Source organism: Microcebus murinus, chromosome 1 (assembly GCF_040939455.1).
Source record: "Microcebus murinus isolate Inina chromosome 1, M.murinus_Inina_mat1.0, whole genome shotgun sequence".
Taxonomy (NCBI): domain Eukaryota; kingdom Metazoa; phylum Chordata; class Mammalia; order Primates; family Cheirogaleidae; genus Microcebus; species Microcebus murinus.
Genome location: NC_134104.1, coordinates 5,015,665 through 5,042,759, shown reverse-complemented (window position 1 = coordinate 5,042,759; position 27,095 = coordinate 5,015,665). Strand labels below are relative to the sequence as shown.

Below are 27,095 nucleotides of genomic sequence, written 5' to 3'. Positions count from 1 at the left end.
TTATCTAGCCAGGAGGAGGAACAAGGGTGGTGGATAAAGAACAGCCTTTGAGTTCGGGTGAGATCCAGGTTCCCGATCCTTAAAGAACCTTCGAGAAGCATGTCCAGAAGGCCTGAGTGAGCACGGGCAAGAGTCCCATACCTACTTCCCCAACAGCCAACAAGAAACAGGTGTCCCCAGAGAAGAGGCCCCGGGAGAGCAGGACCTGGCGCGGGTGGACGTGCCCTGCTCGGGGCTGATGTGCAGGAAAACACCTAACGGTGATGAAGACAACGGTGATGAAGATGGACTCCAGGCTACTCTAAGAGGCAGAGCCAGAAAGCCGGCAGAAGTCCATGGGGTGCCGCCTGGAAAGAGCAGAGGTTTAAATCTCCGCTCCTTAACTTCCTATTGTGCGAGGAGTCCTCAGAATGGGGGACTTTCAGTGTCAAAACCAAGAGAGCCCCAGGCGAACTGGGACAGTGGGTCACCTCCGGGTGGCCTTGATGAGCGTCAGTTCCCTCATGTGAAACACGGCGGACACAGTGACCCAAACGGCAGTGGTGCCGGATATGAGCACAGAAATACATGCAAATATGGGAACTGTCAAGAGCGAACAGGGCAGTTTGGAGGCAACATTATAGCCTGTCCGAAGAGGCTGCTCATGAAGGCAGCTGTCCCTTCCCTCGGAAGTGCGTGACGTGTCGGGTGTCAGGGTCAGACGTGAGCTCTTTGCGACCTGGGTTGCTGGGATTTAAGCTTTAGGGGCACAGATTTGAGGCAGTTAATCCTCATGGGGAAAATGCGGAAGTTCCATGCAGCCAGGAGAGAAGAGAACAACGTCCAACACTGCAGAGGTGGACAAGGGAAGCAGGTGTGTGGCCCCAGCTGCCCACCAGGAAGATGCCTTGAGGCATTTTGTCGAGAGCAAGGCCTCCTGGCACCGCCCTGAATGGTGGGGGTCACAGGCTGACACACACCTGAGGCCTGGGAGGAACCGTTTTAAAGGAAGCGGGGGTCTCTCTGTTGACTTTTAGGCTTCGGAACACAGTCACCTTGAGCTGTTTTTGCAGATTCTGCTCACAGTGACCTTGACTTTGTGACCTTGAAATTCAAACATGAGACCGTGTGTCCGTGCCAGGGTGTGGCAGCTGCAGAGCCCAGGCGGGCAGAAGGACCTGTGAGGGTTTGGGGGTTCACAGACTCTGCCGCACGCTTAATTCACCGCAGCAGCTGGGGGCCCCAGCACTCTTCCTGTGGTCTGCGATATCTCTGAGAAATTCCTGCAGCAGTAAGGATGTTGGCGTTTTAAGGAAGAGTCGAGGGCATGGATTAAAAAAGATAAACAAAGGCCACGGCCTCTAAGGATGTGCCAGGGCAGGGATGGAAGACAGAAAGAAAGAAGGTAAGCTACAGATGAAAATTTCTATTTAGACTGATGCATCTTCTGTGGTTTGTTTATAATTGTTTTAAAATTGCACACGCACAGTGAACATTCGCGATGGACAGCCTGCTAATGCAGTCCAAAATGTGGCCATTTCACATTTCCTTAGAAGAAAGCAGCCCAGTCTTTCTGAACCCCTTTCAGCCTTGCCGCGGCCTCCTTTCTTCTCTGTTGCTAATCTGTGAAAGGGCGACGCCCACTTTAGGACACTCCCGAAGTGGCAGCGGCCGCCCGGTGACGGCTGCCGTGCTGCGCTGGGCCGGGGCTGACGTGCCCGGCCTCGCTGCTGATGAGAACTTCTGGACGGTCACTGACACGTCCCTGTCCACGGAGGCGGCCGGAAGCAACTAAGTGCTGCTTCAATGCAGAGGGACACTGGCACATCCAAGACTTGAACAGGGCGACAGTTCTTGGGCTGTTGTCACCTGAGTCTCCAAGATCCTGTCCTTCTTGGCGTCCTTCCCTGCCTACCAGGCCGGTTCCAGGGACTGATACGGCCACAGAGCATCGGCTCAATCTCCATCCGGGATACCCTGAGGAGGCGGCAGAGGCCTTTCTGAAGGTTTCTGGGCTCCCACGTTCTTTGCTCTGCCATCAACGAATGCGATGCAGGAAGCTGTGCTGCTGACGCAGCTTGGAGACCGCAAGGCACCGGAAAGCAAAATGGGCCACCAAGGGCAAGGCTAGACAGCCACCAGGCGGCCAGGTAATGCAGAGTGCAGACCATTAAGAGGCACATAGCAGGAGAAGACCAAATGACATGGAAAAAATAGACACCTAGGCATCGGCTATTAAACAGTACGTTCAGATGCTTCTACTTATGGAATGCATAAGCACATATCAGACAACAGGGAAATTTATCAATATGCTCATACATTTTTAGTGGAGGGAGTATTTTGCTCACCTCTCCTGATGTTTTCTTGGTGTAACACTCCTCACTCCTTCCTATTCCCCCCCTGTTTCAATTCAGGGGGAAGGAATGCCTTACCCTCGATAGTGGTTTGGAAGGAGGAACTAGACATGCATGGCTCGGCCCTCTCCTCTGCTTTCTACTAGGAGAAGGCAGTCCCTAAGAAGCACCCTGCAGTGGGCAGATTCAACGATGGTTTGCTTCTGACCAATAGAATATGGCAAAGATGAAAGGATGTCACTTCCATGATTTGGTTACATGGGCCTGTCACTCTCATCTTGCAACTCTCTCTCTGCTGCCTCCTCACTGTGCATGTTTTCATGGAGCGAGGAGGTGTGCTGGAGACATCCTCACCGCAAGGAACTGAGGGTGGCCTCTGGCCCGCAGCCAGGCAGGAACTGAGGCCTTCAGTCCAACAGTCCACAAAAAATGGAATCCCGCCAACAGCCACATGAAGTTGGAGGCAGAACCTCGCCTACTTGAGTCCTCAGATGAGACCTCAGCCGTGGCTGACGCTGTGAGTGCAGCCTCGGGGGCAGACCTGACCCTGTGCCTGGACTCCCAGCCCACCTTACCTGTGAGGTGGTAAGTGTGTGCTGCCTTATGCTGCTGAGTCTGCGATCACCTGTTACAAAGCTAAAAATAATTAATCACACCTTCATGCCTTCAGGTTGCATGGGTAGCCTACGCTTTGGCAGGTGCAGAGGTGGCCGGCAGTCCAGTGGTGCTTAGGACCGCCGGGGTAGGTCTGTTCGATTCTTAGCTCAAGTTATGAGGCTCCTTTGCCCATAGATACAAACAGCATTGTCCCCCATGAACTCTGTCAGTGACAAATGAGATTCTATTGTTGCACTCCTTTGTTTCCCTTATATTTTTCAGGTCTTAAGCAGGTGAAATAGAAATACTTCTATTAGGTCTCTCTTAAAACACTATCTTCGAGTGTTGCCATCAGCGGAGATTTTTCTTCCTTTTCACCTCATTTATAAATGATCTGGGAGCATGTGTACTTGTTATAATGAGAGAAAGATTGACTGAGATGAGCCAGCTGGGTGGTCAAGTAAATGCACGCGAGTGTTGAGAAGGACCCTCCCAAGTGCCCAGATTTGGTTTCTGTGACCCGAGGCTAAGGATCAAGGTGTCACATCCCTGGACTTTTTAAGGAGTGAACAGGACCAGATTCCCATTAAGGGTTGATTATGTTCTGCCACTTCGAACCATCACCCCAGTGCTCAGCCTTTCCCAGTGCCTAAAACAAAATCAAGGGAATGGGCGAAAAGGAGAACATTGTCCTGTATCACTAGAGGGTGCTGAGGCTTGAGTTGCTTGTTCCTCCAGACCCAAGTGAGGGAGGCTACAGGTGAATCACTCACAGAGGTTGGGAGTGCCTGCAAGGAAGGAAGGAAATGGAATTTTTATTCTCCAGTTTGCTATTTTCGTTGGGAGGTGACATGTTTATCTACCGCACACCTACCTGGGCAGGAAGATATAAACCAGAAGGAGAGAGATGTCAGATGGAGTGTGGGCAGAGTTAGGACAGGATGCGCGAGTTTCCATGGACACTGCAGAAACCACCTGGGCTTGGCTGGTACCTTAGCCAGGACAGCTGATTACTGGTGAGAGGTCCCGGCAGCAAAAGTCCCTGTGTGGCATTGGGGTGCACCACGGGAGGGAGGAAGACATTCACCTCCTTATTATTCCCTAACTCATTCTGGGACTATATAGTAGAGACCCTGATGATTCCCTGCCAAATTAGCCACATATATTTGGTTATGCAGTACAATAAAGAATATATCTGGTCTTTGTCCCTGGTCCATGGACAGAGCTTCAAAAACCCTTGGAATGTCCTGAGTGATAGGAGCGCCTTTTGTTATTCATAGCAAGCCCCTTTCTGCCTCTGTAGTACCACTGGAGCTTATGCTAGTGAGGTGGCTCCTGAGGGACCCTCAGTAATTTCCAGGGAGGATCCAGCATGCCAGGAAGGGCAAGCATGTGATTGGAGCATTGGGATATTCAGCATCCGCCCCGCCCAATGTCTGAGGAAAGAAAGAGGGGTGGAAATTGAGCTCAGGCCTATGGCCAATGATTTAATTCATCATGCCTTAGTTAAAGAGCTTAGACAAAAACTCTGAACAATGAGGCTCAGGGAGCTTCCTGGAAGATGGACACGTGGAGGTACCAGGAGGGTGATGCACCCCAGCTCCACAAAGACCAATGCTCCTGAGCTCATGGCCCTTCCCATCTTGCTGTACAACCCATGCATCTGGATGTTTGTTTGCATCCTTCTAAATCAGTCATTGTAAAATAGAGCACTTTTTCTGAATTGTGTGAGATGCTCTAGCACATTATCAAGCCTGAGGACATTGTGTGGCCTTGACTTTGTAGCTGAGCAGGCAACAGTGCAGGTAGCCTGGGGACCCCACTTACTGCTGGTGTCTGGAGTAACGGCAGTCCTGTTGGGGACGTTGCCCTTTAACTCATGGGATCTCATGCTAACTCCGGGTAATTAATGGATTGAATTCAACTGTAGGACACCCAGCTGGTGTCAGAGAACGGTGCAGGAATATAGGCTATTTGCCATACAGAGACCTTTGATGGTCAGTAAGTATTGGAAAAACAGCCACAGCCAAAGATAAAGGAAAGATCCTTTGTTCTCGGCATCTGCTCACATCCTATCACCCAATACAACAGGAAAAAGTGACCCAGAATGCAAAGACCAGGCACCCCAGGCAGGGGCAGGGGGAGTGTCGCAGTGCAGCCTGGACAGGCCTCAATGCTGAGAGAGGTCAGTGGAGAGCTCAGAGCCCAGCTGAAGGCAGTGATGGGAGAAAATTGAAGTTGATTCATTATGTCCCCCACTCCCCTAACCAAGGCCAGGTTTTTCAATAATTCTGATGCACATAAAATGTGCACTTGATGATATTAAGTGCATTTAATGTATATAATCGTGACATTTTCTAACCATTCAAAACATGTCACGCCTGCCTCCAGAAAATTTGAGGCACGTCATGATGTGACACACAGAATGGAGGTAACTGGTCAAGTGGGTGTGGGTGCAAATCCCAGGCCCTGGTCCCAGTTCAAGGCCACCTGCAGGGCCGCTCCAGCCTCAGAGCTCCCTGTGGGATCGGCTGAGACCCTGCTGGTGCCTGCACCCCGGCTCCTCTCTCTGCCGCCCCTGCTCCCTTTGCTCCCACGCAGGTGCCCACCCCAAGCAGCCCCCACACGTTTCCTGCACACAGACCCCACCTTAGAGTCCATTTCCCTGAAGCCAGCCCAAGACAGCTCTCCCTTCTGTCTGCCTTCCACTCGAAAGTCAGCTTCCTTGGAGTTGCTTCTCCTTTATCTCTCATGTGACAACTGTTAAGTGTCCTCGTCACACGTAGTGCACATTGTTAACTACGCATCTGTTCACCTTTTTTACATGGTTAGTGTCGGACTCTGAGCTCCACGAGGGTAGACGCCCCCTGGGCTCCTCACCTTTGGGTCTCTGGGGCCAGCATTGAAATGGTATAGACTAGGTTTTGAACATACATCTATGGGATAGACAGATGAATAAATGATGTTAAACCCTACTGATGATATGGTTCAAATATTTTTAGTCTTTCACCCAATTTTCCTCTCTCTCCATTCGTCCATTTAACCACTGAGTACCCACTCTGTGTGTGGCCACGTGCTGGGTGCTGTCGGCCAGACAGCGATGGCTCAGACAGCCCCTGCTCCGCTAGCGCCGTGGGATTTGTGGAACCAGGTTCCAGTCTGCAACTCCCTGCTACGGCCAGAAAGAGTGTTATGAATACTCTACTACAAGCATGTGGCCGTCTCCTCCGGTGAATTTTTAAGGCACTCAAAGGCAAGGACATTCACGGTCTCTGCTCATGGTAGGAATAGTAGGCAGAACAATGGTGCCCCAAAGACGTCCACAGCCCAACCTACAGAACGTGAATATGCTATTTTACACGGTCAAAGGGAACTTGCAGATGGAATGCTAATTGACTGACCTTAAAACAGGAAGACTATCCTCTACTGTCTGGGTGGGTCTGATGACATCACATGGACTCTTAAGAGCAGATTAAGAAAGCAGAAGAGTCGGTCAATTGGACGTGGCAGAAACAGAGTCAAGAGAAACGAAGCAGAAGCAGAGTCAGGGAGATGGGAAGTGTTGGAAGGACTCACTCTGAGATTGCCAATTCTGAGATGTAAGTGATCGCAGGCATGGAGTAGAAAAAGGCCTCTAAGAGCTCAGGGTTACCTGGAGCTGAAAGCCAGCAGAAAAACAAGGACATCAGTTTGACCACCGCAGGAAGCAGCCTTCTGCCAACCATTGAAGGAGCCGGGCAGTGAATCCCCCTCTGGATCCTCTGGAAGGAAGAGCACAGCCCGTGGACACCCCGTTTCAGCTTGGTGATACAAGAAGCAGAGAGACCAGCCACACGCATTGGCCTTCTCACCCACAAAACTCTGAGATAGCAAAAGAGTGGGGGTTTTTTGGTCACTAAGTCTGTGGAAATTTGTTAGAGCAGCTAGAGAAAACCAATACAGGAGGTGTCCAACAAACGCTTTTGGGCATTGTTTTTAAAATGAGGTATTCCCAAATTGAAAGGCAGCATAGTCTGAAGCATTTATAGTGAGGACATTCCCAGTTTCTTTTTGAAAACAGCATGGAAGTTTCATGGCACGATCAAATGTGTAATTTTGCAGAGGAAGATGTTTAGGCGGTGAATGTGGCAAGGTGCGTAGGCTTGTGTGCGGAAATATGACCCTACCTGAACTTCCAGGCCACGGATACCAAGATATGTATGAGTCAAGGCTTTCCAGAGAAACAGAACCAATAGAGTGGGGAGAGAGAAAGAGAGAGAGAAAGAGAGAGAGAGCGAGCGAGCGAGCTTGATTGATTGATGTTAATAAGCTCGTTCATTTTATTGTGTGGACTGGCAAGTCCAAAATCTGCAGGGCAGGCTGGTAGGCTGGAGCCCCAGGGAAGAGTTATGTTGTAGCTCAAGTCCAGAGGTGGCTGTTGGGCAGAATTCCCTTTTCTTCCAGGAATTTCAGTCTGTTTCTCCAAAGGACTTCAACTGTTGAGTCCCACTCACCCTATGGAGGATGATCTACTTTACTCAAAGTCTACAGAGTTAAATGGTAATCATACCTAACAAATGTCTTCACAGTGACATCCAGGCTGGTGTTTGACCAAATATCTGAATACCATGCCTAGCCAAGTTTAACACATAAAACTATCCGTCACAAATCCATCCCTTGTCACTTTGGCATCCATACACATCCCCTTAAGCCATACTTAATCTCCAAATATAGGCAATAAGGAATACGCCCACTTCCTACAATACACCTATCCTGCACACAGCTAAAAGCACATTAACCTTATCCATAGAAGAGAATGCAAAGTCCTTGGGTGATGTTCAGCTTCCTCTTAACGTCCTGTAACTTAAATACAATGATGTAAAGTCAATGCATCATATGTTATACAATAAGGCACTAAGAGAGAGAAGAAAACAAAGGTACAATTGTTCCTCAGTATCTGTGGGTGATTGGTCCCAAGACCCCCTTACCCCACCCAGCCCGGGATACCAAAATCCTCAGGTGCTCAAATCCCTTACAGAAAATGGTATAGTATTTGCGAATAACCTATGCACATCCTTCGTACACTTTAAATCATCTCTAAATTACTTATAAAACATAATAAAATGTAAATGCTATGTATGTAGCTGTATTTTAAATTTTGTATTATTTTAACTATTATATTGTTATTTTTTTACCCCTCCCTCAAATACTTGTGACTTGTAACTGGTTGAATCCAAGGACGTGGAGCCCGCAGACACTGAGGGCTGACTGTATTCGGAACACACAAGCACGCTCACACCCAAATGCTAACCCCACTGCCTGGCACCTGCCCCTTCCCGTGGCTGCACTGTTTTCACTTAATGCATCATACCTGGGGGGGGGGGTGCAGGATTGAATGAGCAGCATAGATTTACTCAGAATTATTACAATCCCAATTGTTACTGTTGTAGAAAGAATTTTATAGTGGCACCTGAGAAAAAAAGGCTTCTTCTGAGACCTTATCCATTTAGGTCTCAGAAAGTGCTCTTGGAGACAACTTAGGGCTTCCAGACATTTTTTTTTTTTAATGGTTACACACTTATCCTTGTCTTTTCCCCTGCCTTCAATACACGGCCAAGGTAACGCAGAGCTGGCTGCGTGGCGCGATGACAATGACAACAATCGCGGTGTCATGTGCTGTTGATACAGTTTATGGTCACAGAATGCCCCCTTTGTCCTCACTCCTTTCACAGAGGAGCGTCCCTTCCCCTCGTTGCGTTAACAGGCTTTAAGCGAAAGCGCTCTCCTCCCCTCTTTCACGCTCAGGATGAACGGCTACGGACTCAGGATTGCGAAGCGCTTTCTGACGCTATTCTGCCTCCGTTCTCCAGCAACGGCCCGTTCTGCGTCCAATCTATAAACGAGCCACAGAGGACTTGGCGTTTGACCTGCGCCTCTGGGGAGGAAGTATTGTCCTCTGGCAGCATTCAGCGGTACGGTCTATGAACAGGGGAGAAGCGATGACAACCTAAGAATGCGCCTTCCAAAACTTCCCCCGGAGGGTCTTCTACAGCCTGACATCAGCTTTTCTGCCCTTTCCTTCCCGCATTACTTCCGCTGCAAAAACTGATTGGGAACCTACTACTTCCAAGGCTGAGAAACATTATTTCGAGGGACGTGAACACATGAAAATGTTTCCAAGCTGAAGCCCCAGTTGGTTACAGAATGATGCCAAACCATAGAATTAATAATACGGTGTACCCATTCAAAAGGACAAAGCGAAGGCACGTGCATTTATCTAGAAAGACAACTGTGATATATTGCCAACTAGAAAAGCAAATGCATACCAATATATGCTGTGTGATTTCCCCCTTTTTTAAAGAAAAAGCTGATGAATATGGAAATGCCCCTTAAGATAAAGGAAAAATGAAGAGGCTGGTAACGTACCCAGTATGCAAGGCAAATCCTCACTGGCCTATCAGGGCTTCATCTCCTCTTCCTTGAACTCTGCTCTCTCTACAGTGGCAGCACCACTGATGGAACACATCGAGTTTCCCCTCTGCCTCAGGACATTTGCACTGGCTGTGCCATCTTCCTAGAGCGCATGGCTTCCTCCCTTTGCATTAACAATAAAGACTCTGCCCTGAGCATGAACAGAAGCTAAAACATCAGGGACAGGAAGCAAGACGGGGACCTCCCAGTTTGGACCAGATCCCACAGCACCACCCAGGGAGGAGAATCTGTCCACACTGGCAGAGAGGTGATGCCGCTGGGCCCATAAGTTAAAGGTTATCTCCATTTCCTTAGAGAGAAGAAGATGAAAACTAAGCGACCTGCTTTGCTTGTGCATCTTTAGAATGAGGGGGTCATAATTTGCCTGTGTGTGCATGGGCTATACCCCTCCGTAATGGACCTTAAAATGAGTAGTTAAATGGATATTCACACAAAGATGGACGTCTAAGTTGAGATTCTGGAATTAATTGACCTGAGGGTGTGGGGATTTGAAAGAAATAGGTGGGAAAATGATATATTCTAAGGTCGACTGCCTCCACAACCTTGTCTCTGCCTCTCTGCCTCAGCCGTGGCTGAAATGCAAAGGGCAGATTGTTGGTCCCTGCCCTGGCGTCCACAGGCACCCGCCATGACCTGCTGCTGCATTACAAACATTCATCAGCAACTCTGCTCTGGGGCTGTTGTCTTTGGATGTGTCCTAACATGACTAGTTCAGATCGTCCCTGTGGAGGGTCACACCTGGGAATCCTCAAGAGAAAAATGAGCATCACAGCCCAGGTAGCTGCACTCAATAAAGAATAAATTATCAGAGGAAAATCTCTAAGCCTCACCTGTCCATGAGCTTATTTCCATGCACCTGTTCACAAGGTCCGTGGAAGATCAGATGACTCAGGAGATTCCTTCAGCTGAGCTTGCAATAAAACTGGTCTAGTGGCCCTTGGGGACAGCATTTATGCGTAGCTGCTCTTCTTTAGCTAAGGCTAAACAAAACTATGCATTGTCTTCTGCATCCTTTCCAAGATGGATTACGTTAAAATCCATGACATGGTAAGGATGAAACTAGAGAGAGGAAAGCAGCCTCCGACATCCCTGACTCTCATCTGGCTTGGTGTTCTCTCCTTGAATGTAAGCAATTGCACCGACATCAGGCAAGACCACTCTACATCCAAGACGGATCAAGACAAAAACAAGACCTCTCCATTATCACGTCTGAAGACAGACAATAGCATTAGTACTGTCCAAAGAAACCATAAAAATAATCAAACACCTGCTATCCTGGCCAACACAAGTGACTACTGCTTCTTTACTCACCCCAGCTGCAGCCTGGCCTCATTCCCCTATCTTATGAATAAATTTAGATACCTGCTATAGTTTGAATGTCTTTCCTCTCTGAAACTCATGTTGAAACTTAACCCCCATTGTAACAGTATTAAGAGGATGAGAAATCAGACTATGATATTTGAGAGGTGGGATTTTAGGGAGACAATTAGGTTAAATGAGGCCATCCCCCTTACCCTGTGATGCCCTGCACAGAGACTCTGCAGACAGTCCCCACCAGCAAGAATGACCTCAACGCATGCCACCCTTCGACCTTTAATTTCTCATCCTTCAGAACTATAAGAAATAAACCTCTTTGCTTCATAAATCACATAGTCTCAGGTATTCAGTTATAGCAACAGAATATGAAGTAAGACAATACCCAACCATAGATCATTCTCACTTCCCAAGAGCATCCACTTCAGAGCTAGGCTCCACTTCTTTGAATCTTCCCCCAAGTCACCTCCCATGTTCTCAAGTATATAATACATCCTTTCCAACACCCACTGCTCTTCGTGGTGTGTGTCCCACCTCATGACAAGAGTAAACCTGACTTGTTACCCTACAAGTACATGGCTGGTGGGCTTTGGCTGGAGGGCGCTGATAGATACCAGGTAGGAGGACAGCAATTTGGGAATCTCAGCTTTGAGGCTTGGGTGACTGTGCCCAGTACTGTGCCTGGCACATAATAGGAACTCAGCAAATGTTCCTTGAATGAATGAAAGAACAAGGCAACTCCTGTGTAAACTGATCTGCACATATCTTGGAGCCTTCTTGCTGATGGTCATCTGACCATAGGCTGTTAGTGTGGTAGAAATATCCAAACACAATTAAGAGTCTGGTAGTATTAAATTATTAAGAACTTGGGCTTCAGTTACACAAATAAAAAAGAAAGGCAAAATATAAGGAAACTGTCAGAGTGAACAGACAACCTACAGAATGGGAGAAAGTATTTGCTTTCTGATAAAGAGCTGATAACTAGAATGTATATAGAACTTAAGAAAATCAACAAGAAAAGAACAACCCCATCAATAAATGGACAAAGGATATGAACAGAAACTTTTCAAAGGAAGACAGACTAATGGCCAGCAAACATATAAAAAAGTGCTCAACATCTCTAATCATTAGGGAAATGCAAATCAAAACTATGATGAGATATCACCTAACTCCAGTGAGAATGGCCCTTATTAAAAAGTCCCAAAACAACAAATGCTGGCGTGGATGTGGAGAGAGAGGAACACTCCTACACTTCTGGTGGGACTGCAAATTAGTACAACCCCTGTGGAAAGTAATATGGAAATACCTCAAAGAGCTAAAAATAGAAATACCATTTGATCCAGCAATCCCCCTACTAGGCATCTATCCAAAGGAAAAAAAAGACATTCTATAATAAAAACAACTGCACTAGAATGTTTATAGCAGCACAATGCACAATTGCAAAGATGTGGAAACAACCCAAGTGCTAGCCCATCAATACATAAATGGATTAATAAAATGTGGTATATGTATACCATCAAATACTACTCAACTACAAAAACAATGGTGATTTGGCTCCTCTTATATTATCTTGGATAGAGATTGAGCCCATGAGTATGGGCATGCCCATTAGGATAAAGGAAAAGGCTGGTAATGTACCCAGCATGCAATGCACTCAAATGTTTATAGCAGCACAATTCACAATTGCAAAGAGGTGGAAACATCCCAAGTGCCCATCAATACATGAGATGATTAATAAAATGTGGTCTATGTGCACCATGGAATACTACTCAACAATAAAAAACAACAGTGAACTAGCACCTCTTCTATTATCCTGGATGGAGCTAGAGCCCATTCTTTGAAGTGAAGTATCACAAGAATGGAAAAACAAGCACCACATGAACTCACCATCAAATTGGTACTAACTGATCAACGCTTGGGTGCACACATGGAATAATATTCATGAGGTGCCAGGCTGGTAGGAGGTGGGTGGTGGAGATGGGTAAATTCACAAGTAATGAGTGTGGAGCAAACTGTCTGGGGGATGGGCACACTTGTACCTCTGGATTGGATGGTGCAAAGGAAATATAGGCAACTAAAATGTTTGTACCCCCGTAATATTCTGAAATTTTAAAAAGAGACTTAAATGTAAGGCATGAAACCATAAGAATTCTAGAGGAAAATGTAGGAAAAACTCTTCTAGATATCAGCTTAAGCAAAGACTTTTTAAACTAAGACCCTAATAACAATCACAGCAACAACAAAAATAAATAAATAGGGTTTGATTAAATTAAACAGCTTCTGTGCAGCTAAGGAAATAATCAACAGAGCAAAGAGACAACCTACAGAATGGGAGAAAAATATTTGTAAGTTATACATCCAATAAAGAGTTAATAACCAGAATCTACACAGAACTCAAGCAAATCAGCAAGAAAAAAAAATCACAAAGGGGGCAAAAGACATGAACAGAAGCTTTCAAAAGTAGACAAATGGTCAATAAATGTACTAAAAATTGCTCAATGTCACTAATCATCAGGGAAATGAGAATTAGAGCCACAATGAGATATAACCTTATCCCTGTTAGAATCGCTTTTGTTAAAAAGTCCAAAAACATAGATGCTGACATGAATGCAGAGAGAAAGGGACACTCATACACTGTTGGTGAGACTGCAAATTAGTACATCCTCTCTGGAAAACAGTATGGAGATTCCTCAAAGAACTAAAAGTAGCCCTACCATTTGATACAGCAATCTCACTACTGGGTATTTACCCAAAGGAAAAGAAGTCATTTCATCAAAAAGACACCTGCACTTGAATGTTTGTTGCAGTACAATTCCCAATCACAAAGACGTGGAATCAACCCAAGTGCCCATTAATTCATGAGTGGATTAACAAAATGTAGTATTTGTATACCATGGAATACTACTCAACCATATAAAAGGATGAATTAATGCCTTTTGAAACAATTTGGATGGAACTGGAGACTTATCCTAAGTGAAGTATCTAAAGAATGGAAAAACAAACACCACATGTACTAGCTATTAAACTGGAATTAGCTGGTTAGCACGCATGTGCACAGAGGGAAGTAAAACTCAGTGGAAATCAAGCAGGGTGGAGGAGCAAGGAGGGGATGGGTAAAAACTACCTAACCAGTACAATGAACACTGTCTGGGTGACGGTCACACTTATAGCCCTGACTCAAACATTATAAACGTGATCCATATAATCAAAAACATTTGTACACCCATAATATTTTGAAATGCAAAAAAAAAAAGAATGCAAAAAATAGTCTATCACTTGCAACTCTAGAAAGTATGCATAATTCGCTCCATTTTTCAGATGAGGAACATGAGGTTAGAAAGATTTAAATCCTTTGCCCAAGTTTATAGAACTAATAGGCAGTGGAAGTGGGATCTGAAACCAGATTATCTAACTTCAAAGTCCAAATTATTAACAACTGTTACGAAGCCCCATGAGAAGTTGCCAAATGTTCTGGAAATTATTTTTATAATACCTTTATTGAAGTATAATTCACATAGCATAAAATTTGTGATTTAAAACATACATGTCAATAATTTTTAGTATATTCACTGAGTCGTACAATCATTACCCTAATCTAATTCCAGAACATTTCAATCACCCCAATGGAACCTTGTATTCCTTGACAGTCACTTACCATTGCCCCTTCCTCCCAGCCCCTGGTAAACACTAATCTACTTCCAATCTCTGAGAATATGCCTGTTTTGGACATTTCATATAAATGGAATCATAAAACATATGGTCGTTTGTGCCTGGCTTGTTTCAGTTAGCAGATTGTTTTCGAGGTCCATCCACATTGTGGCACATGACACTAATGCATTTTTGGTATGGTTGAATTATATTCCATTGTACAATAAAGATATTTTGTTTATACTTTTACTAGTTGATGGGCATTTGTGTTGTTTCCACTTTCTAGCTGTTATAGATAGTGCTGTTATGAACATTCATGTATAGCTTCTGTGTGGACATATTTCTCTTAGGTATGTACCTAGGAGTGGAATTGCTGGGGCATGTGGCAAATCCACATGTAGCTTTTGGAGGAACTGCCAAGCTGTCGTTCAAAGTGGCTGCACCATTTTATATCCCCACCGGCAATGCATGAGGGCTCCAATTTCTTCATATCCTCTGCAATAATTGTGGTCTTCATTTTAATTGTAGCCATTGCGCTGAGTGTGAAGTGGTATCTCATTTGTGGTTTTGATTTGCGCTTCCCTGATGACTAATGATGTTGAGCATCTTCTCCTGTGTTTATTGAGCACTTAGATATCTGCTTTAGATAAATGTCTTCTCAAATCCTTTGTCCATTTTAAAATTGTGTTTCTATTTTTATTGTTTAATTGTAAGAGTTCTGGATATAAGTCCCCTATTAGATATATGATTTACAAGTATTCTCTCCCACTCTCCAAACTGTCTTTTCATCTTCTTAATGCACAAAATGTTTCAATATTTATAAAATTCAAATCATGCATTTTTCTTTTTGTTGCTTAGGCTTTTGGTGTCATAGCTAGGAAACCACTGCCCAACTCATGGACACAAAGATTAACTCCAATATTTTCTTCTAAGAGTTTTATAGTTTTATCTCAGATTTAAGTCTATGATTTGTTTTGAGATAATTTTTGTGCATGGTGTGAGGAGGGATCCAACTTCCTTCCTTTGTTCTTAGAAATCTATATATATATTTTTTTCTGTTTACTCATTTAAACCCTGGACCAGTATACTGAGGTGATTAGAGAATTAAATAACCAAGGCACAGGGAAGTTGTGTAACTTGCACAAGAAGCTCAGCTAGTAATAGGCAGAGCTAACCAAGGAGTTTTCCTTGAGAGCCCATTTTCTAAAATATCTTTCCTTAAAATGAAATTGACATTTCAAAAAAGTAAGAATAGACTGGGCTGTTTAACAAAGATGTTATAACAACTGACTAACCATTTGTGAAAAAGATATTAGCTCTTACTCATAATTTCCATCACAAGAAGTTTAACAAGTATTAAAAAATTAAATGGCAAATATAGAATATTAATATTCTTGGGATGGAGAGTAACTTTCTAAGCGTGGTACAAAAATGGGGAAAACCTTAAAGGAAAGCTGTTGGATTTAGCAACATAAATTTTTCAAATGTGTAGATCAAAACACCATAAAACAGGATTAAACTTTTTCAGATTTGCAGCAATGGCAGAGAGCTTGGATAAACTAACCTTTCCACAAACAGTCACGTATCAATTAATGGCGAGAATATGTTCTGAGAAATGTGTCATTAGGCGATTCTGTTGCTGTGCAAACATCCTACAGTGTACTTACACAAACCTAGATGGTAGAGCCTTCTACACACCTGGGCTACGCAGTTTAGCCTATTGTCCTAGGCTACCAACCTGTACAGCAGGTAACTGTACCGAACACTGTAGGCAACTGTAACACAATGGCGAGTATGGTCTCTAACATATCTAAACATAAAAAGGAACAGTATAGATATGGTATAAAAGATAAAAATGGTACAACTGTGTAGGGTACTTACCACGAATGGAGCTTGTGAGATTGCAAGTGCGCTGAGCGAGTCGGTGAGCAACCGTGAAGGTCTAGCCCAGGCGTCCTCAAACTACGGCCCGCCGGCCACATGCAGGTGTTTTTGCCCTTTTTTTTTTTTTTTTTTTTTTTTTTTTACTTCAAACTAAGATATGTGCAGTGTGCATAGGAATTTGTTCATAGTTTTTTTTTTAACACAATAGTCCGGCCTTCCAACGGTCTGAGGGACAGTGAACTGGCCCCTCGTTTAAAAAGTTTGAGGACCCCTGGCTGGGACGTTACTGAACACCACTGCAGACTTTGGAAACACCGTACTTTCAAGCTACACGAAATTTAGAAGAAAACATTTTTCTTCCTTCAATAGTAAATTAACCTTAGCTTGCTGTAACTTTTACAGTTTATAAACTTTTTACTTTTTTTTTTTTAACTTTTCGACTCTTTTGTAATAACCCTTAGGTTAAAACACAAACACATTGTACAGCTACGCAAAAGTATTTTCTGTCTTTAAATCCTTGTTCTATAAGGCTTTCTTCTATTACGTTTTTTTTTTTTTTTTTTTCACTTGTAAACATTTTTGATAGAAACTGAGACACAAGCACACGCATTATCCCAGGCCTGCACAGGGTCAGGGTCATCAACATTGTCATTTTCCACCTCCATATCTTGCCCTGCCGGAAGGTCTTCATGGGCAGTGACAGGCGTGGAGCTGTCATCTCCTAGACGGCAGTGCCTTCTTCTGGAAGCCCTCCCGAAGGGCCTGCCTGAGGCTGTGTTACAGTTAACTGAGGTCCCCGTGCTGCCACCAACCCTCAACTGTCCTCCCACAGGCCTATCCTGCCCCAAACGCAAGCACCATGCGCTACAGATTTCTGTGGTTTCTCAGCCCAGATGAAGCTCCTCACTCCCCCAGAGCTGTTTATCTCAGCCTGATTTAGCGGTGGGAGCCGTGTGAGTTACGGGCTACTTTGGTGGTGACGCTGCCTCCCGACCTACGTTAGTCCAGATGCCTCCAGGTACGAACAAGCAGGCCCTGACCCACACGGGCCTGGACAGTAAAGGCAACAAATAGGTCATCTTCATGCAACCGCAAGGTCACTGGTGGGAGGGGCGGTTCCGGATGCCCTGTGTCGGGCACACAACTTCACTTTTCTGGTTTTCTTGACTCTACTTTCCTCTCTGCGTTGGTTTTATCCGTGAGATGATACCAAAATAGCTGGTATGGATCAAGGTGTCACTGCCAGACACCATACGGTCAAGAATTATATGAGATGAACCTCTTTAGCAGAGACTCCTATGAAGAATAAGAACACCTTCTCCAGAAATTTCTCAGAAGGTATCTTCTTACATTTCATTGGCCCAAACCTGGTTGCCTGCCCATCCTTAAACCAAAAGGAATGGGCTGCCTTTGACTGGTTCCGGCTTGGGCTCTCATCCAATGGATTAGATGGATTAGGATTTACCTGCCTAAGGAGGTGATCTCGCTTGTGGTCTCCCTCAAACGCAAAGCTCTGTCATCACTGAGTGCATCAGTGTTCTGGGGCCACCGTAACAAAATACCGCAAACCAGGGAGCTTAAAACATCGGAGCTTAAAACATTATGCTCTCATGCTTCTGGAGCCAGCGGCAGTCCCTCTGAAGCTTCCAGGGGAGAAACCCTCCTTGCCTTACCTGGCTTCTCTTGGCTTTTGGCAGCAGCACAACTCCAACCTGTCTCTGTCTTCACCTGGCCATGTTCCCACCAGCTGTGTCTGCATCCAAATTTCCCTTTTTCACACAAGACACCAGTCATGTTGGATCAGGGGCCCAGCCTACTCTACCAGTAAAACCTCATCTGAACTCATTACATCTGAAAGGACTCTATTTCTAAATATAATGAGGTAGTGGGCGTTAGAAATTCAACAGATAAATGTGGCGGGCAGGAAGACAATTCAACCCTTAACCCTGAGTGAGGAGGGAAATTCAACTTGGGGCAGGCAATGCGCAGCTTCTGCTATATTAACCTCCCCATTTTCCAGATTCCTCGTTAACCCCTAAGAGTATTTAGCTGGTAGAATTTCAGGCTGACCTAGGAAGTGAAATGCACATGATTACGTGGAGGACAGGACGCTCTACCTGGAAGGAGACACCGTGGGCGTGGCCGCCACTGAGGGGCTTCCCCGAGCTGAGTCACCCCTACACTTACTGTCCCTGCTTCATCCCACTCTCTGCCTCCGCACCCAGCCATTCCCCAGAAAGCTGCTGCTGATTTGACAACTGGGCTTCAGAGGGAAGGGGGAGGGTTAAGCTGGGGTGCGGGGTGGTGACTCTGATTCCATGAAAATGTGTCAACTGGGTGTTTCTGAACCTCGGACACCTTGTATTCTATTCCAGGCACCGACCTGTCACGTCTGGGAAGGCCTTAAACTGCAGTTCAGGAAAGATGATGGTGACGATGAAAGCATTAGCAACATCAACCAACAGCAGCTGATGTTATTCTGCTCCTACTGCATGTCGGCATTTTGCTAAGTGAGTACATGTGATAGCTCGTGTTAGCCCCACAAGTGCCCCATGCCAGGGGTGTTGTCACTGTCTCTGCTTCTCAGAGGCTTGCAGAGAGAGCAAGTGACTTGCCCCAGGTAACCTGGCTGGGAACGCAGGCAGCGTCTGGGCCGACTATTGACTGCAACGTTGTGTCACTTTGATTCATTTAGGTCACACATGCCTGAAGGCTGCAATAAGAGTGTGGACGTGAAGCAAAGGTAATGAAATATCAAGACCAAGTTTTCAATAAACCAGCCTACTGCCTGATTTATGGGCGCTCGCTCCTCCTTCCTGGATCTTCGTGTGCTCGGTTACATTTAGTTCGATGTTCTGAGACAGGCTGCACAAAAAGCACAGCGTCTGGTCTTTCTCTTGGGCCATCCAGGGTGCGATTTTCTGGAATAGTAGCTCCTAATCTTCTCTGGGTCATGAGATTCCTTGAGGCCATCATGAAGGCTACGGTTTCTTCCCAGAAACACACATACATTTTTGCATATGATTCCCAAGGTCCCTCATGGGGCATCCCTAGATTATTGGGTTTCCCGAGAAGAGATTTGGAAACCTTGATGCACAAGCTCTCAGATGTAAAGCAATGGCGGGAAAATAGCGTGCGGGCTGTCTGGCACATTCAAGCTATCTTGGCAGTTTAAGGAAGATCAGCAAAAAAAAAAAAAAAGCAATTTAATGATGTTATATTTTCAAACTTTACTTCCCCTTCCTCCAGAGAGCAAAACAAAGGGAAGACAAGGCCACATCTCTTGTTCTTAGAATAAAGGGGGCCCTGCCGGAGTGACCATGAGGAACCTGAGACGTTAGGTGGGACTGATTAAAGGCCACCGCAGCTTCACCCTGGGGCAGCTTGGGGCTGTGCTGTTTCCTCCTAGAGTTTCACAGAGCCTCGCCGCAAGAACGAGAGAAGATTGTGCTCTAGCTAACTGGGTGTGAGGGTCCAGTTCTGTGGGTCCTGGTGGCAGTGGTAAGCACAGAAAGCAACAGGGGTTGACTGGAATATCCAGGGATAGATACAGATCCTTTCCAGGGAAGGAGATAGACTTTTGCATTTCAAGCCCAACATACCCTGGCAACGGAAAGCTGTAAGAGCAGCCTGGGTTGCTATGGGAACGCAGGGGTGTACACAGTGGTTTCATGGACCTTAGAGAATCAACAGGGAAGGGACAGGGCTGAGGGATGAAAAATTACCTGTTGGGTACAGTGTACACTATTCAGGTGATATGTACATAAAAGCCCAGACTCCACCACTATATAATTCAACCATGTAACCACAAAACACTGTACCCCTGAGTCTATTGAAGTTTTAAAAAGGTTCAATCACGCTGTGGCAATCAGTCCAGAAAAAAAGGCCATACCCCGAGGATAGTCAGATCAAATCTGAGTGCGCTGGTGCATGTACACATGTGCACATGCATGTACATACTTCTAACAGCACAGAGATCTGACAGGCTGGATGACCCAGGGACCTGCCCAGCGTGAGCAGGAGGGGAGACAGGCTGCAGGGCCCGGGCGGACTGCAGCCCGTGGGGCAGGCTCCGGGAACCAGGCACGTTCATTAGATTCCAGGAGTAGCCGAGTCTCCAGGGAAGCGCCTGCCCTGTTTGATAAGCAATGCTCTTTTATGCTGCGTGCAGGGATCAGAGAGCACCTATGCAGAGCAGCACACAAAAGAAGAGCTGCCTGCTCGTCATGGGCTACAGATCCACGCTGAATCGGTCTTCCTGGGAACACACGGCTTCAGAGTGGCCAGCGGCGGGAAGCTGGGGGCAGGGAGGATGCAATTTTGGCACCTGGGACAAACATGAGGGACAGCCATCCATTTATGAGATCTGGTGGTTTGGGGAGCTATTTTCTTAGCATAAAAGACCACGTGTCCCAGATCTCAAATGCTATGGGGGAAGAGTCCTGATCTCAGGGTGCAGCCAGACTTCTGCAGCCCCAATGGGCCTGGGGTGAGGGGTGCAATGCCATCCTCAGAGACCAAATCTGGCTGCAAGCAGAGCCTGTTCCCCCTGCCGTTTCAACCAAACTGGAAGGATTTGCACGGATTAATTTTCTATCCCACTGATTGCTTTCCATGGCAGCCCCATGCATGGTTGCCTGCTTTAGTCTTTGCCCACAGCCTCAGCATGTTTGATTCAAAAAAAGAAAAGGGGTGTGTGTGGTGGGTATTTTCTGTTAAAATGCTTTATTTTGGGGAGTGTTTTTTCAAAGCCATGAGAAAACTTCCCAGATAAGACCCTCAGCCCATGCACGATTCCTAGCATTAAATTATTTTTTTACTTATTAGAATTTTAATATTAAGATTTTAAGGAATTAAAAATACCAGAAGCTTGAAGCTGAAATGCTTTGTAAAACCAGCCATGGGTTACTAAGAACTGGTAAAATTAAATTTACCATATTTAAAGGCATATCTCCCCTAATAGTTGGTATTGGTTTGAGAATCTAAGAATCATTTCTCCTTGGAGTATGGTCATTTGCAATGCTTCCCTCCCTAATCTCCTCCACGTGCTATATGAAACTCAGTCACCTCCTGCCTTGGATCTTTCAGTTTCTTGTGTCTGCTTTCTCTGCTCCCACTCCCTGGAATACCCCTCCTAGCCCAACAATCCTACCTTTTGAATCCCATGTGTCGTTTAAGACTGACACCAGATTCTACAACAGTCTCTTAGTCAACTCATACTGCAAAATGTATTTCAAAACAACTCCATTTCAGAACCATGATCTGTTTTACAATACATAAGTTTAGCAAATAAATACTTTGATACTTTTACTATTCTGTTGGAAATAATTAACTAACTAAAATAAATTCTTAGTGAATTATGATGCCTACTAATTTGTGTGGCTCACCTTTAAATATCACACACAGACACAAACACACAAACATACACACCTCACTGAAATTCACTTTTAAATCCACTCCTCCAAATAAATGATATGGCAGAAATATTTCCAAACTATTAATAGCAGAATGAATATTAAACATAGAGGAAGCCTTAATAAAGGCTTCTAGTCAAGAAGAAATCACAATTATATAAATGGATATAAACTACTCACTGCAAACTAAACACACGATGATTTGTTAATAAGCATGATTCAGTAAAAGTTGGTTCACTTTATATCCTTTTCTTGGTGTCAGTTACCAAAGCATGAAAAACCCTTTATCACAAGGGACACTTTCCTATAAGCTGGTCCAGCAGCACAGACCCTAAGCCTGGTGCCACACACTCTGTCTCGTAGTTGTTTGCTGTTGGTAATGAGGTTTCCAGTCACTTGATTTCATAATGATCTTTAAAAAGAAAACTATGGACAAGCCAGCATGCAATTAATAAGATGCACACAAAAAAGGATTTAGCAAAGTACACATCTGAGACCATGTATTTACAAATGTGGGCGCTAAAGGCAGAGACCTACTCATCTGCTAGGTTGCCCAGAGCCAGTGGCTCCAAGACCTGTAGGGAGAGAAGAATGTGACTACTCCCTGCTCCAGGCACGAGGGCCCCGGGCATGACAAGCTATTGACAGCTGCATGGACTTTCACCATCCTCTTCAATTGTGTTTCTAAAACAGCAAAACTTCAAACCCAGCTATGGTGAACCATTGGTCTTATTCTTTTTTTTCCCAACAGGTATGTATGGAGACAATGGAAATATCTAAGCCCCCAAAGACCTATGTAGGTAAAACGAAGCATTTCTTCTTCCTTACTTTTAACCGTGAGGTACATGGACTTGCTGACGTCTGCGCCCACATCGTTGCTGACCTTGCAGAGATAGTAGCCGCTGTCTTCTTCCACGACATGCTTGATCAGCAGCGACCCGTTGCTGAGAACCTGGATCCGGCCGTTCAGCGCGATTGGCTGAAACTGGGGAACCCCAGCACCTGGGGCAGAATAAAGGAGAAGAGGAATGAAGATGCAAAGATGAATAAGTATGGACAAAACAATGAACTCAAGTTCACCAGCGTAGTAAACAGAAGCAATGGGTGCTTAATACATATCACATAAGGCAGTCACGAGATACACCAGGTTTTTCTTTCTTTCCTCCAAACATTGAGATTCTTGTTTAGAGAGAAACATTTATGTATAATGACAGTATTTCAAACTGATATAAAAAGTAAGAGAGTTTACAGATAGTTTCTACATAAAAAGGCAAAGTTGATGAGCGTTAAGTAGCTGATAAATTATTCAAAGAAATCACAGTAGAACAACCACAGAAGCAGACATCTCTCATGGCACTAAGTAACTCCTTGTGTTCCTAGGGACTTAATGTGAGTGTAAACAAGGAGTGCTCCGGGGACATGGCATTTGAAGTCCTTGCTTACTGCACACATCCACAGAAGTATTGCAGATTTATCTTCTAAGTGTACTTATATTCTGCCCTACAGGCACAACACACTGCCCATATCGTTTAATGTCATTTAAATAAACAAGTCAGGCTATTGTATGAAGACAGCACAGAATCAAAACACCACTCTCCTCCGAGTGCTTACATGCAAGGAGAGAATGGCACTGATGTGATATGCTGTGATCACACATGTGATACGATTCATATGGAAGATCCTTAGTAAACCATGTTGAAAAGAAAGTATTTTAGGAATAATGAAACAGAGGATTAAGGTCCTGGGAAATTCCCAGGAAGGTGGTGGTTTGGATTAACGTGCCATGCTGCCTGCCTCCCTCCTGGGGGCATTGGCTGGGACCAGGAGGATGTGCTCCAGGTCCTGAAAGGCTCTTTGAGGGCTTCTTTCCTCTCTAACTCGAGAGCCTGGGGACGTAGGGGGAACCCCCTGGGGTGATAACCATTGGGTCTTCCTGGAGGAAGCTCAAAGTGTGGCCAAAGGTGTGTTCTGGAGAGCAGCTGCTAACTCGTGGGTCCCAGAACCTGCATGGGGGCTGAACGAGTGGCTGTCTCCACACTCCTCATGCAGGGAGCTTCAGATTTTGCATGTGAGGACACTCGAGGCAGAGACACTTCCTCCCACCATCTCCACCTGCAACTGCAAACTTGCCTATTGGTACCCTTCAAGCTCACGACGACAAAGACTGGCTGTGCCTTCCCTTCCCTTGTTTCTGGTTCAAGTATCTCGGCAGTTGGACCTGAGTCTCACAAAAGAAACTAATAATGTATCTAAGGGGACCTTTCACACTGAATAAGAAGAACAAGCAGGGTCCCTATAACAGGTGGTTTCTATCAAAATAGAACTGCTAGAGGGTACATATGACAACTTGAATTTAAAAACAAAAAAGAGTTCCACTTCTGCTAAAGATGTAGAAATCCACAAAAGAATGTTAGTTCCACTCTAACAATGAAGAAAAGACCATTAATCTACAAAATCATGCTGTATTTTGAATGAACCAGGTATTTGAAGTTATCATGGATAACTAGGTAAACTTAGCACTAAAGAGTTAAAAGCCCTAGAGAGGTGTGGGACATATAAACAAATTCACCTGTGGCACAGGATGACAGGATGAGAGTATAGGCATAAAAGTGAGTGAGAGGAAAACTAGAAATAACTATAACTTTCCTCAGTTTCTACTCTTCTTTATATATACAATGGCTAGAATGCAATAAAAGTTATGAGACGCATACCAAAAAAAGCAAGAACAAAGGGCCATAGAATAAACAGTCAACAGAATCATACAAAGATTAGCTGGAACTATGGGACACAGACTTACACTAGTCATGATTAATATGCATGATAGAAGGACTGAGTTGAAATATTAAAACTATAAAAAAGCAGAAAGAGAGACAAATAAAATGATAGAACACTAACACAATATTACATATGAAGAATTAGTGACGGGGGCTAAGCAGCAGACTGGACACAGCAGAGAAAAGAATTAGGCCAACAGAAATTATCCAAGGTGAAACAAAAGGAGCAAAAGTGCCTATTGCACTTTTACAGAAGAGATCCTCCGAGAGCTCTGGAGCAGCATACAGTAGTCTAACATTGAGTCATTACAGTTTCAGAAGGAGAAGAGAGAAAGAAAGGGGAAGAAAAAAATAATATTGAAACATAAAAGGCTTTAATACTACTAACAATCAACTTGACTTAATTGATATTTTGTAGAAGTCTACGCCCAATAAAAGCAGAATACATATGAGTCTCAAGTGCCCATGCAGTGGACTGAGTGTGGACTGCAGTGGACTGAATGTTCACGTGCCCCCAAATTCAAATGTTGAAATCCTAATGCATAATAGAATGGAGGTGGGGCCTTGGAAAGTTGATTAAATTATGAAGCAAGGTCCTCATGAATGGGATTAGTGCCTTTTTAAAAGGAATCCCCCAAAGCTGCCTTGCTTTTTGTCCACATATAAGAATACAAAGAGAAAAATGTAGTCTTCAACCTGGAAGTGAGCCCTCACCAGAACCTGACTATGCCTGCACCCTAATCTCAGACTTTCAGCATTCAGGACTGTGGGAAAGAAGTTATTGTTTAAGCCACCCAGTCTATGGTACTTTGGTATAGCAGCCTAAACAGACTAAGACGGTTACCAGAAAAGACAATTGTGGGCCATAATACAAATTTCAACAAATGTAATAAGTTAAAATTAATACAAAGTATGTTCTATTTCCACAGAAAAATTAAAATCAAAATCCATAACAGAAATATACCTGAACAAAGTCCAAATATTTGAAAATAAAACAGCATATTTTTAAATAACTTATGAGTCAAAGAAGAAATCACTGGTGATGTTAGAAAAATAAACATTTTGAGTTGAATAAATATGAAAATAAAAGAACATGTTAAAATTTGTGAAGTGCAGCTAAAAGAAAGACTTAGACAGAGGTTTGTTGCATTAAATGCCTGTATTCAAAAAGAGAAAAAGATTATACAATGATAAATGTTCACCTTAGAAAGTGACTACAAAAAGTAGAAATAAAGAGGGAAACTGACATCAATGAAATACAAAACAAAAAGAGAAAATCAGTAAAACCAAAAGCTTTTTCATGATAAAACCCTCAACAAACTAGGCATAGAAGAAACAAAACTCAAAATAATAAAATCCTTACATGACAAACCCCACAGCCAACATCATACTGAATGGGGAAAAGTCAAAAGCATTCTCACTAAGAATGGGAAAAAGACAAGGATGCCCATTTTTACCAATTGTTTTATTTTTCTCTTTGACAGAGTCTCACTCTGTCACACAGACTTGAGTACAGTGGTGTAATCATAGTTCACGGCAGCCTCAAACTCCTGGGTTTAAGGGTTCCTCCTGCCTCAGCCTCCCAAGTAGTTGGTACTACAGGCATGTACCAGCACATCTAGATAATTTTTATATATTTTTTAGAGATAGGGTCTTGCTATGATGCCCAGGCTGGTCTCAAACTCCTGGCCTCAAGTGATCCTCTAGCCTTAGCCTTCCAAACTGTTAGGATTACACATATGAGCCATCATGCCAGCCTCACTTTTTTTTTTTTTTTTTTGAGACAGAGTCTCACTCTTTTGCCTGGGCTAGAGTGCCATGGCATCAGCCTAGCTCACAGCAACCTCAAACTTCTGGGCTCAAGCGATCCTCCTGCCTTAGCCTCCGGAGTAGCTGGGCCTACAGGCATGCGCCACCATGCCCTACTACATTTTTCTATATATTTTTAGTTGTGTAGCTAATTTCTTTCTATTTTTTATAGAGACAGGGTCTTGCTCTTGCTCAGTCTGGTCTTGAACTCCTGAGGTCAAACGATCTGCCTGCTTCGGCCTCCCAGAGTGCTAGTAGTATAACAGGTGTGAGCCACCATGGCCCCAGCCTCATTTTTACCACTTCTATTCAACATACTGTTAGAAGTCCTAGCTAGAGCTTTCAGGCAAGAGAAAAAAAATAAAGAACATCCAAATGGAAAAGAAGAGGTCAAATTTCCCCACTTGCTGATGATATGATCTTTTATCTAGAAAACCCTGAAGACTCCCCAAGAAAACTCCTAGAACTGATAAATAAATTCAGTAAAGTCTCAGGTTATAAAATTAATGTACACAAATCATTAGCATTTCTGTAGACTAATAACAGCCAAGCTGAGAATCAAATAAAAAACTCAATACCATTCACAATAGCTGCAAAACAAGTAAAATACCTAGGAATATACTTAACCAAGGAGGTGAAAATTCTTGATAAAAAGAACTACAAAATACTAAGAAATCAGAGATGACAGAAACACATGGAAAAACATCCCATGCTTACGGATGGGAAGGGGAGATATTGTTAAAATGTCTCTCCATACTTCCCAAAGTAATTCAAAGATTCAATGCTATTCCTATCAAAATACCAATTTCATTTTTCATAAAACTAGAAAAAACAACCCTAAGTTTCATATG

The 27,095-nt window shown here is 44.3% G+C and overlaps 1 protein-coding gene across 1 annotated transcript in view; it reads right to left on the bottom strand.

Moving 5' to 3' along the window:
• Positions 1-27,095, bottom strand: part of DSCAM (DS cell adhesion molecule) — a 682,487-nt gene that overhangs the window by 181,061 nt on the left and 474,331 nt on the right. Inside the window, exon 11 of the mRNA XM_076000082.1 lies at positions 22,490-22,663. Within this exon, the coding sequence (XP_075856197.1) occupies positions 22,490-22,663 (174 nt within the window). The remainder of the gene's footprint in view (positions 1-22,489; positions 22,664-27,095) is intronic.